The sequence below is a fragment of the Ranitomeya imitator genome, chromosome 1 (assembly GCF_032444005.1).
Source record: "Ranitomeya imitator isolate aRanImi1 chromosome 1, aRanImi1.pri, whole genome shotgun sequence".
NCBI classification, from domain to species: domain Eukaryota; kingdom Metazoa; phylum Chordata; class Amphibia; order Anura; family Dendrobatidae; genus Ranitomeya; species Ranitomeya imitator.
Window position 1 is genome coordinate 429,460,864 of NC_091282.1, and position 12,194 is coordinate 429,473,057.

At 45.6% G+C, this 12,194-nt stretch overlaps 1 protein-coding gene across 2 annotated transcripts in view; it reads right to left on the minus strand.

The window, feature by feature from the left end:
- GDA (guanine deaminase) overlaps nucleotides 1-12,194 on the minus strand; it is a 168,056-nt gene that overhangs the window by 52,197 nt on the left and 103,665 nt on the right. For both annotated transcript variants that reach the window (XM_069763442.1, XM_069763435.1), the window contains exons 3-4: nucleotides 634-805; nucleotides 314-401 (exon numbers count right to left, since the gene is read on the minus strand). In XM_069763442.1, coding sequence (XP_069619543.1) covers nucleotides 314-401; nucleotides 634-795 — 250 coding nt within the window. In that variant the 5' untranslated portion in view covers nucleotides 796-805. The remainder of the gene's footprint in view (nucleotides 1-313; nucleotides 402-633; nucleotides 806-12,194) is intronic.

Here is a 12,194-nt window from a genome sequence, read left to right on the forward strand (position 1 = left end):
ATCTGTTCAATCGCACAGGGGTCCAAGAGGTAAGGAGGGGCTCACTTCCACCTCCAAAGTAGCAAATGGTTTTTATCATAGACAGAAATATTTGACAGCAAACAGCCCACATACTGTTCTTGCAGAGGGACACTTTTCTTTCTGCATCCGCCACTAAAGTGAGCCATTGTGTATGAAAAGATCATCATTTATGCATGGATTAAGAAGTGTAATTTTAACAATTTTACTGTCATAGCAACTGAACCTGGATAAAATTCTTCATTCAAAGAAAAGATATAAAAGTAAATTCCAGAACTAATAGTGGGGTCCTTACTTGCAGTGTCAGCCAGCACAATGGAAGCATCGGTATGTATTGTAGCAAAGTAACAAGCTGTTGTTGTACCATTTCTCAGTGTTCTTCTCTTTAAAAAATACAAATCAAAATTATCATTAATACACAAACTAAGCACTATTTTTTCATTTATTTTGTAATATGGCTTTTAAGCTACATTAGAGTCCCCAATAGTAGTTCTGCAAAAATGTATGTATTCAGCAAAACTGTGAATCCATTGGAGCAACTTCTGAAGCAAAAAAAAACAGAACTGAGAACCAAGATACTAAACAGAGAAAAATGCATAACTTGTGTAGACCTACCACGACTGTGTCGTACATGTTCCCTGCAATTTCTACATTTGAGTATGTATCTTCTGTTGGGAATGTAGTATGTTTCAACCATTCCAAAAGAGGTCTTTCCATTCCTGTTCCAATAAAGGAATACTGGGGTGCATGGATATGGGTGTCAATCATTCCTGGCATGAAGAACTCACTAAAATCATAAAGCATGATACATTACTAAAACAAGGCCACATTCGTTTTAATATGAATAGCTGACCATAAACTGACACAAGTGGTCAGTGTGACATGATCCATTTTTATCTTTAGTTTTATGAGCAACCAGAATTATTATTTCATATAAAAACGTGATAACTACCTATAAAGACTAACATTTTTGATTAGGTTATAAGTATATTTGTTCTAAAGTCGTCACTAGAGGAAAATATTAGGCAAGTTTTATTTATACTAACGTTATCAGCATAATATGGGAAACATTGGTCCTAATAAATCAAGATTGGCGATTTTTACGCCGATCTTGATGAGGTGGAGTGCTGGAGTCAGATGCATCGGGAGCACCTGAATAGTAGAGTGTGCCTCTGTGTGCCTTGTCAAAAATCTCACTCCAGTTGGGACTGGAGAAAGATTTGGGGCATAAGGAACATCGTTGCTCGTCCTGAAATTCATGAGAAGGGTTAGCCATGCCCCCATCCCGAACAAGTTTTACTATTGGCACAGGAAAAAAATGGTTTGAAAAATCTAAAACTCATAACATTTTAGCGCTGCCTCTCATTTCTACAAAATTTTGTGACTTGATATTTATGTGCAATGTCTGCCATGTCATGTGAGTGTCACGATTCCTGTGCTCACTGGGTTTTGAACACAGTGACTGACAACTCAGTCGTCCAATCTAGTTCAGGGACATGCTGAGCTGTCAGAATTTTGATGAACAGCTCAGTTGCCCAATCTAGTGCAGGGACATGCTGAGCTGTCAGAATTTTGATGGACAGCTCAGTTGCCCAATCTAGTGCAGGGACATGCTGAGCTGTCAGAATTTTGATGGACAGCTCAGTTGCCCAATCTAGTGCAAGGACATGCTGAGCTGTCAGAATTTTGATGGACAGCTCAGTTGCCCAATCTAGTGCAGGGGCATGCTGAGCTGTCGGTATTTTCATTGACAGCTCAGCCATCAAATCTGAGACTGGGAGGTGCTGACCTTCCTTCAGGTGTTCCCTGTTCTAAGTGATTACACAACTACTTAGCTAAGCTGTCAGTCCCAGATCGTTAGTAGAAGTAGCATTTGCTTGGTGGTTTGCCCTGTATTCCAAAGCTCTGTTTGTTGATCTATTGCTGCCTGACCTCGGACCTCATTGTGACCATCCATTTGCTCAGCCTCTTTGCTCTGATTTGCTATTTTACTGGTATTCTGACCTAGGACCATGGTCTGACTTCATCTTTGTCTTTCCCCTTTAGTTAACTACATGCTCTCTTGGTATCTAATCCCGGAATGTTTGACTACCCTGCCTCACGACTTGTCCGTGAGTAGTGACTAGTGTCACAGTATGTTTGAAAATCAGAAAAAACTTGCGGAATATTGCAGGCGCTGACAGTGGATGAAGGATGTCCAAAGTCAATGAAGAGGTTTTTTTATTGTATTATGTATTTCAGAGTTGATTCAACTCCTTCCACAGATGCATTAAAACAGATTATCACCTTTTATCCTTAAAAGTGTCAGTAATGATGTTATAATTATGTTCTCAGTGAGAAACATAAGGACTATCTATTGGTGGAACATCCAATTCTACCTTTTCTACATGTTCTCCCAAAAGTTCATAAAGCGACCAATTCCCCTACTATGAGACCTATTATTTTGGGGATTGGTTTGGTAACGGAACATCTGAGTGAATGGTTGGATGCGGCGTTCCAACCACTGGCCTAGAGAACACCAGGTTCCCTGTGATATTTTGGAACACTTCACTGACAAGGCATAGTCTGATAACTTCTTATGGCTCAGCTGTGACGTTGTTTTGTTATACACGTCTATTTTCCACGATATCGCAATTACAGTGATTTATCGATTGATCTCTACAATTACATCATACAGGTCACCCATTTTCTCATGGCACACAATTTTTTTTACCTTTGCTCATGCTTATTATTTACAATGCAGTGAAAATGGTATTTTAATCAAGTTTTTAAATAAAATACCCGTTTTAATTGGAGCTGGATACACTCCCTTTTTTCCTTTGCTGTCCAACATTGCTTTCACCCAATATATATATATATATATATATATATATATATATATATATATATATATATACTATATAATTGTCTACAGGTCACTTCCGTCTTTCTGTCTGTCCTTCTGTCTGTCCTTCTTTCTGTCACGGATATTCATTAGTTGCGGCCTCTGTCTGTCATGGAATCCAAGTCGCTGATTGGTCTCGCCAGCTGCCTGTCATGGCTGCCGTGACCAATCAACGATGGCCACAGTCCGATTAGTCCCTCCCTACTCCCCTGCAGTCAGTGCCCGGCACCCGCTCCATACTCCCCGCAGTCACTGCTCACACAGGGTTAATGCCAGCGGTAACGGAACGCGTTATGCCGCTGGTAACGCACTCCGTTACCACCGCTATTAACCCTGTGTGACCAAGTTTTTACTATTGATGCTGCCAATGCAGCGTCAATAGTAAAAGGATCTAATGTTAAAAATAATTTTAAAAAAAATCATTATATACTCACCTTCCGCCGCCTTTCCCGCTCCTCGTGACGCTCCGGTAACCGCTCCATGCAAGCGACAGGTTCCGACATGACTACAAGGGCTCCCTCGGAAAGTGAGTATATGTTTATTTTTTATTTTTTAACATGTGACATACGTCACTGGGCAATATACTACGTGGCTCTGTGCTTTAAACTACGTCACTGGGCAATATACTACGTGCCTCTGTGCTGTATACTACGTCGCTGTGCAATATACTACATGGCTCTGTGCTGTATACTACGTCACTGGGCAATATACTACGTGACTGGGCAATATACTACGTCACTGGGCAATATACTACATCACTGGGCAATATACTACATCACTGGGCAATATACTATGTCACTGGGCAATATACTACGTGGCTGGGCAATATACTACGTGGCTGGGCAATATACTACGTGGCTGGGCAATATACTACGTGGCTGGGCAATATACTATGTGGTTGGGCAATATACTACGTGGCTGGGCAATATAATACGTGGCTGGGCAATATACTACGCAGGCTGGGCAATATACTACGTGGCTGGGCAATATACTACGTGGACATGCATATTCTAGAATACCGGATGCATTAGAATGGGGCCACCATATAGTGTGTATATATATATATATATATATATATATATATATATACATACACACACACACATATAGTGTATTTATATATATATAATTTTCAATTTAAATTTACTGAACATCAACTGATGAAAAACTGACATTGATTTTGAATTGTCTTTCAACAGAAAAGCTAAAAAAAAGAAAATAATGAAAATGGCCTGAACAAAAATTATGGTACGCTTAACGTAACAGGATTTCGGAAACTCTCAATGAGACTTCTATACCTGTCCTCAGGTATTTTGGCCCACTCCTCATAAACACACTGCTCCTGCTGTGTCAGCTGTTAAGCTGACTTCTCCAGACTGCATCTTTCAGCTCCTTCCACAGTTGTTTCATAGGACTTAGCATACAGAAGACCACTTGCTCGTATTCCAATGTTTTTCTCTTAGCCATTTTTGGATGTTTTTAGCTGTACTTTGGGTTATTATCATGTTAGAGGACTCATGAACGGCATCTCAGACCAAATCTTCTGACAGTGGGCAGCACATTTTACTCCAGACATGCTCTGATAGTCTTGAGATTTCATTTTACCCTGAACAGATTCAAGACACCCTGTGCCAGATGCAGCAAAGCAGCTCCAAAACATAACTGAGCCTCCTGCACGTTTCGCAGTAGGCATAATGTTCTTTTCTTTGTATACTTCATTTTTACATCTGTGAACATAAAGCTTCAGTTTTGTCTCATCTGTCCCAATGACACTTTTCTAGAAGCTTTATGCATTATGCATTTTGGCAAATTCCAGTGTTGCTTTTCTTATTTATTTTCAACAGTGATGCCTTTCTCGATTGTCGTCCATGTAGCCGACTTTTACCAAGACAGTGATGAATGTGGAATCTGTATATTTGGTACACTCAAAAAACTTAAATGTATTTTATTGAGATTTTATGTGATATACCAGCATAAAGTAGCAAGCATTTGGAAGTGTAAAATATACGATACATTATTTTCTAATTATTTTAAAAATATAAATCTGAAAATTGTGACATGCATTTGTATTCAGCCGACTGTAGTGTGAAATCCCTAAAAAAAAATTGAGTGACCAATTGGCACCGGAAGTCACACAATTAGTTAATTGAGCCCACCTGTGTGTAATTTTTTCTCAGTATAGCTACAGTTATTATGTGTAGCCTCAGAGGTTTGTTTGAGAATATTAGTTATCAAATAGCATCATGAAAACCAAGGAATACACCCAGACAGATCAAGGTTTAAGTTGTGGAAAAGAGTAAATAAATCAGGTTAGATTATTAAAAAAGATGCTCTGAACATCTCATAGAGTACTGTTCAAACCATCATACATAAATGGAAGAAGTATGACACAACTGCAAACCTACTAAGGCATGGCTGTTCACCTGATCTGACATCCCAAGCAGGGGCGTAACAACTGCGGTCGCAGGGGTCGCGACTGCGACGGGGCCCACAGTGTTTTCAGGGCCCGCCCAGTCCAGCAAACAAGTAGCAGGGGAAGGAGACAAGTCACACACGCATCCTGCTGGCCACGCCCACAGCTTCCCCAGACTTTCAGCAGTGTGCGCCGAGTGGGCGTGTCCGTGAAGGACATGTGACCTAGCAGAAGGGCTGTGCGTGTCACTGACTGAAGCTGGAGAGATGGCAGGCATTAGCTGGTGAGTGATGTGCTGCTTACACCTGACACACACACACACACACACACACACACACACACACACCTACCTGTTCTATGCGCACAGGACCTGTGATGAGGTCACAGGAGGGGAGGAGTCAGGGGTCACATGATCAGTGGCCTCAGTGTATGCACTATGCAGGACTCTGCTGTGCTTGATTGTCATGGTGCTGAATGAGGGGATGTTTATGTAACAGAGCCGTGTGTGTACAAGGTGTACAGAGCGGAGCCGTGTATGTATGTAGTGGAGCAAGGTGTACGGAGCGGAGTCAGGTGTGTACAAAGCTGAGCCGTGGGTGAAAGAGGTGAGCGGATTCGTGTATGTATGGGGTGTATGGAGTGGTGCTGCGTGTGTAAGAGGTGTATGGAGCGGAGCCGCGTGTGTACAAGGTGTAAGGAGTGGAGCCGCGTGTGTACAAGGTGTACGGTGCAGAGCCGCGTGTGTACAAGGTGTAAAGAGCGCAGCCGCATGTGTACAAGGTGTAGGGAGCGGAGCCGCGTGTGTACAAGGTGTAGGGAGCGGAGCCACGTGTGTACAAGGTGTAGGGAGCGGAGCCGCGTGTGTACAAGGTGTACGGAGTTCTCAGAGCGAAGCCGTGTGTTCAAGGTGTAGGGATCGGAGCCGCGTGTGTACAAGGTGTAAGGAGTGGAGCCACGTGTGTACAAGGTGTACGGTGCAGAGCCGCGTGTGTACAAGGTGTAAAGAGCGCAGCCGCATGTGTACAAGGTGTAGGGAGCGGAGCCATGTGTGTACAAGGTGTAGGGAGCGGAGCCACGTGTGTACAAGGTGTAGGGAGCGGAGCCGCGTGTGTACAAGGTGTACGGAGTTCTCGGAGCGAAGCCGTGTGTTCAAGGTGTAGGGATCGGAGCCGCGTGTGTACAAGGTGTAAGGAGTGGAGCCGCGTGTGTACAAGGTGTACGGTGCAGAGCCGCGTGTGTACAAGGTGTAAAGAGCGCAGCCGCATGTGTACAAGGTGTAGGGATCGGAGCCGCGTGTGTACAAGGTGTACGGAGCGGAGCCGTGTGTGTACAAGGTGTACGGAGCGGAGCCGTGTGTGTACAAGGTGTACGGAGCGGAGCCGTGTGTGTACGGGTTCTCGGAGCGAAGCCATGTGTGTACGGGCTGTACACGGCTGTGGGCAGAGCCCAGCATGTGCACTGTGGGGGAGTATTGCGTGTACTTGCCAGTGTCAGAATGTGCAGTGCGTATGCTCCAGAGCCAACCAGTACACCCAATACACCCCCACACTGCACAGGTCTGGAAATGACGCACTGCAGCGTCATACCAGGAAGAAACAGCACACAGAGTTCAAACGCCGGGAGTGCGCTTGGAATTAGAGCGAGGGAGGACATATTACTATAGGGACATGTTAGTTATAAAATCATTTTTCTCAGCGATTACAGGGCAGTATTAGGTCAGACTACACAACATTGCAACACGACTATAGTGTGCGAAATGAATAGGGAAAATGTGAATTTCGGTGGGAAATATTTTGGCGCGGGGGGCCCCATTTGAAAGTTCGCATCGGGGCCCCTCACTTTGTAGTTACGCCACTGATCCCAAGCAAGGATAGCACTAATCAGAGAAGCAGCCAAGAGAGCCATACTCACTCTGGTGGAGCTGCAGAGATGCATAACTCAGATGGGAGAATCTGCCAACAGGACAACTATTATTTGTATACTCCACAAATTTGGCGTTTATGGAACAGTGGCAAGAAGAAAAACAGTTTTGAAAGCAAGCCATAAGACGTTTGCTAAAAGCTATATAGGGGACACAGCTACCATGTGGACGAAGGTGCTCTGGTCAGATGAGACCAAAGTAAAACTTTTTGTGCTAAATGCAAAATGCTAGGCTGTTACATCATTCTGTGGAGGAAAACTAAAACTGCACATGACCCTGAAAACACTATCCCCACCATCAAACATGGTGGTAGCATCATGCTGCATACTTTTGTTCAGTAGAAATCAGAAAAATCTTCAGAATTGATGGGAAGATGTATGGAGCTAAATACAGGGTAATCCTGTAGGAAAACTTGTTAGAGGAAGGAAAAGAATTGAGACTGGAGCATAGGTTCATTTTCCAGAAGGACCCTAAGCATACTGCCAGAGTTACAATGGAATGGTTTATATCAAGTCGTATTCATGTGTTTGAATGGCCCAGTCACATTGAGAATGCACATCACAATTTTCAAATTTATAAATTTATATTTTTATGCTGAAAAAACATGAATCACTTCATATATTCATACTGTATATATATATATATATATATATATATATATATATTGTAGCATGGCTAAAGGTTGTGTAGTCGACGGGAGGTATGTGTCACATATGTGGCTTGTCGCTGTGATGTAATCCGCAGTGTTTTCTTTGATGCACATAACCATGCCTATCTATATGTGTTTCAGGACCTGTGGTGATGTAATAACCACATGTCTAATCGTGATGGGTTTCTGGGTGTGGTTAGATCCATAAAACACAGGCTAATGCTTAACACAGGAGGTGTGTGTATGGAGGTGAAAACCTCCAGAGTGTGTTAAGACTCCTGGACTGAGCCTGAAGGACTGGACACTTGTATTTTCTTTTCCTGAGCTAAAGGCTATTTGTTTCCTGTTATTTACTATGTGGTTTATGGAGCAATAAACCCTTGAACTTTTAATGGAGCGTGCCTCCTGAGTGTCAGCCTTCGCACCTGAGCGAGTGCAACCCCTACAATTGGTGGAGAATGCGGGCAGCATTCCCAGCGAAGACATAAGTCTGTTATTGAATGTCCTCGGTCAAGTCTGTTGCAAGCCAGCAAGCATTGCCGGGGAAAATGGAGGACCTTCTGAAAAACTTGGTCCAGTCGCAGTCACAGCAGCAAGAGACCAACAGGCTGCTGCTGCAGCAGATACAACAGAGCCAGCAGGAGCAACGGCAGCAGATACAACAGAGCCAGCAGGAGCAACGGCAGCAGATGCAGCTTCTGGCAGCCGCAATCCAGGGCAGGACGAGCGCCCCAACCCCAGGTCTGGCTGATGACACCCATGCCCAGAAGATGGTAAGAAGCGCATTACAGAAAATGACCCCCAGGGATGATGTTGAGGCCTTCCTGACAGTGTTTGAGAGAGTCGCTGAGAGGGAAAAACTTCCGCCAGAGCAGTGGGCAGAGGTACTGGCGCCATACCTGACGGGAGAACCCCAGAAGGCGTATTAGGACTTGACCTTGCAGGATGCCAAGGAGTATCACAAACTGAAAGCTGAGATTCTTGCACGTTTGGGGGTAACACTGACTGTCAGGGCACAGCGAATTCATTGCTGGGCCTATCACCCGGACAAACTGCCTCACTCCCAAATGTTTGACCTGTTGCACCTGGTTCAGAAGTGGCTGCAGCCAGAGTCCTCTACACCTGCACAGATGGTAGAACGAGTGGTGATGGATAGGTTTGTGCATTCCCTCCCAAGACCCATACAGACTTGGGTTGCCCAGGGTGATCCCCAGAGTGCCGACGAGCTGGTCGGACTGGTCAAGAGATACCAAGGGATGGAAGGCTCCTTCGGGAGGAAGCCCATGCCGTACTGGGGTTTCAGAAGGGGGCTGAGTCCAAAAAAGGGGTGGGGCGTCCAAGGTCACAAAGGGGCGGGGGAGGTGGTGCCCAAGGTCCCTACGGGTGATATTATTTGCTGGAGGTGCCACAGGCCAGGACATATAGCTGCCCGTTGTTCCCAGACCACTGAGCAGATGGACTGCAGCATGAGACGCCGCAGTTCATACTATGCATATCCAGCCTGCAGTGTGAACTCTCCACCCAACGAGGAGCCTCAAGTGTGTCCCGTAAAGGTGAACGGTCGAGCAGTAACAGCGCTTTTAGACTCGGGGAGCTTAGTGACCCTGGTGATGGCCACTTTTCCTCTCCACCTGCTCCCGAGAAAGAAAGTCGGCGTGTGATACATACTGTACATGGTGATGCAAAGGACTACCCTATGGCCAGAGTGGATATTGAAATGGCATGTGGCACTGAGTCCCTTGAAGTCGGCATTGTTTGGGACTTGTTGCACCCTATAATTATTGGCCGGGATCTCTGTTTGTTTTGGGATTCATGGAGAAAGGGTTCTGAGGTCGCTAGCAAGAGTAGGGAACCAATGAACCCTAAAAAGGAGACAGACAGGTTTCCTCTTTGTGTCCTGGTAGGGGATGAGGATGTAGTGTCCCCTGCATCTGACATTCTGGAGTTAGGGGTGACCGGTGAATATTTTGGGTCTGCCCAACATAGGGACCCCACTCTGAGGGAAGCCTTTAATAATGTCACAGTTATTAATGGGGTTGTATAGGAGCCGGGTGCAGACACAAGATTTCCCTATTTTCTGATGAGTGGGGAGTTGTTATATCGGGTCACAAAAATAAGGGAGGAGTTGGTAGAGCAGTTGGTAGTGCCGGGTCCATATAGACGGAAGGTGTTGGACATGGCCCATTCACACATCCTGGGTGGACACCTAGGGGTGGAAAAAACGCAGGAACGGGTTGTACAGAGGTTCTATTGGCCTGGGTGTCAAAGGGAAATAGTGAACTATTGCAGGTCCTGCCCTACATGTCAGCTAACTGCCCCCACTCCTCATTTCCAGAGCCCCCTTGTGCCATTGCCCATTATTAAGGTGCCATTCGAGAGAATTGCCATGGATTTGGTCGGTCCCTTGGTTAAATCAGCCCGGGTCATCAGTATATACTAGTCATCCTGGACTATGCCACACGCTACTCTGAGGCAATTCCCCTAAGAAATTCTTCCTCGAAGAGTATAGCCCGCAAGTTGGTCCATGTGTTTTCCCGGACAGGTTTGCCGAAGGAGATCCTGACTGACCAGGGGACACCTTTTATGAGCAAGGTGATGAGGGAGTTATGCAAAGTCCTGAAAATCTCCCAGTTGAGGACTTCGGTGTACCATCCTCAGTCGGATGGCCTTGTTGAGAGATTTAACAAGACAGTGAAGAGCATGCTGAGAAAAGCCATAGAGAAAGACGGTAGAGACTGGGACTGTCTCTTACCATATCTGATGTTTTCCATTCGTGAAGTTCCACAGGCCTCCAAAGGGTTCTCACCGTTTGAGCTTCTATATGGCCGACATCCGCGAGGTCTCCTGGATATAGCCAAGGAAATCTGGGAAGCCGAAGTTACGCCCCACAGAAGCGTCATTGAGCATGTGGCCCTGATGCAGCAGAGGATTGGAAAGGTGATATCTATTGTGAAAGAACACCTCCACCAGGCACAAGATGCTCAGGCCAGGGTCTACAACCGGTCTGCCAGAGTTAGGCAGTTCAATCCGGGAGACCGAGTTCTTGTGTTAATTCCGACGGTGGAGAGAAAGTTCTTGGCCAAATGGCAAGGGCCATATGAGGTCATCGAGAAGCTTGGTGAGGTAAACTATAAAATTCACCAACCAGGAAGATGGAAACCAATCCAAGTTTACCATGTCAACCTCATCAAGCCATGGCAAGATAGAGAGCCGGCAGTAACTCCATCTTTGATTAGCAACCCAGAAGGTGAGGTTGGAGGGGTTACTATAGCGAAGACGCTATTGAAGGCCCAGAAACAGCAGTGCTGGGAGTTACTCCAGAAGAACAGGGACCTGTTTTCAGAGTTTCCAGGGTACACGAAGGTCATAGAGCACGAGGTCCTAGCAGAGCCACATGTGCGGGTGAACGTGAAGCCCTATCGAATTCCTGAGGCCCGTCGAGAAGTAATCTCCAAGGAGGTGGAGCGTATGTTGAAGCTTGGAGTCATTGAGGAATCCAAGAGCGGTTGTCCTGGTCCCAAAACCTGATGGGGAGTGGAGGTTTTGCAATGACTATCGGAAGTTGAATGAGGTCTCCAAGTTCGACGCATATCCCATGCCCCGCGTTGATGTGCTCATCGAAAGACTTGGGCCCGCCAGGTATATAACCACCTTGGATTTGACAAAGGGGTATTGGCAGATCCCCATGGCACAGGAAGCCAAGGAGAAGACGGCGTTTTCTACACCAGATGGATGCTTCCAGTATGTCCAGATGCCGTTTGTCCTACAGGGAGCTGCGGCGACCTTCCAGAGGGCTATGGATAGAATCCTTGCACCCCATAAGCCAAACGCTGCTGCGTACCTGGATGATATCGTCATCTTTAGCCCGGACTGAGAGAGTCATCTGGAAAAAGTCCAAGCAGTGTTTGATGCTCTAAGGGAGGCGGGGTTTACAATAAACCCGAAGAAGTGTGCCTTGGGTAAAGAAGATAGGTACCTAGGATATGTAGTGGGTCATGGAGAAATAAAGCCCCAAATCAGTAAAGTGGAGGCAATTCAAACATGGCCAAAACCACTCTTCGAAAAGCATGTTAAAGCCTTTCTGGAGCTCGTGGGATATTACAGGAGGTTCATCCCAAACTTCACCACGGTGGCTGCGCCTCTGACTGATCTGCTAAAGGGGACAAAATCAGTAATGGTTAAATGGTCCAAAGAGACAGAGTCAGCCTTCCAAGAAATGAAAGGGGCTCTATGTAAGCAACCCGTTCTGATGGCCCCAGACTTTAAGAAAGAGTTTATTCTTCAGACAGATGCCTCGGATGTTGGGGTA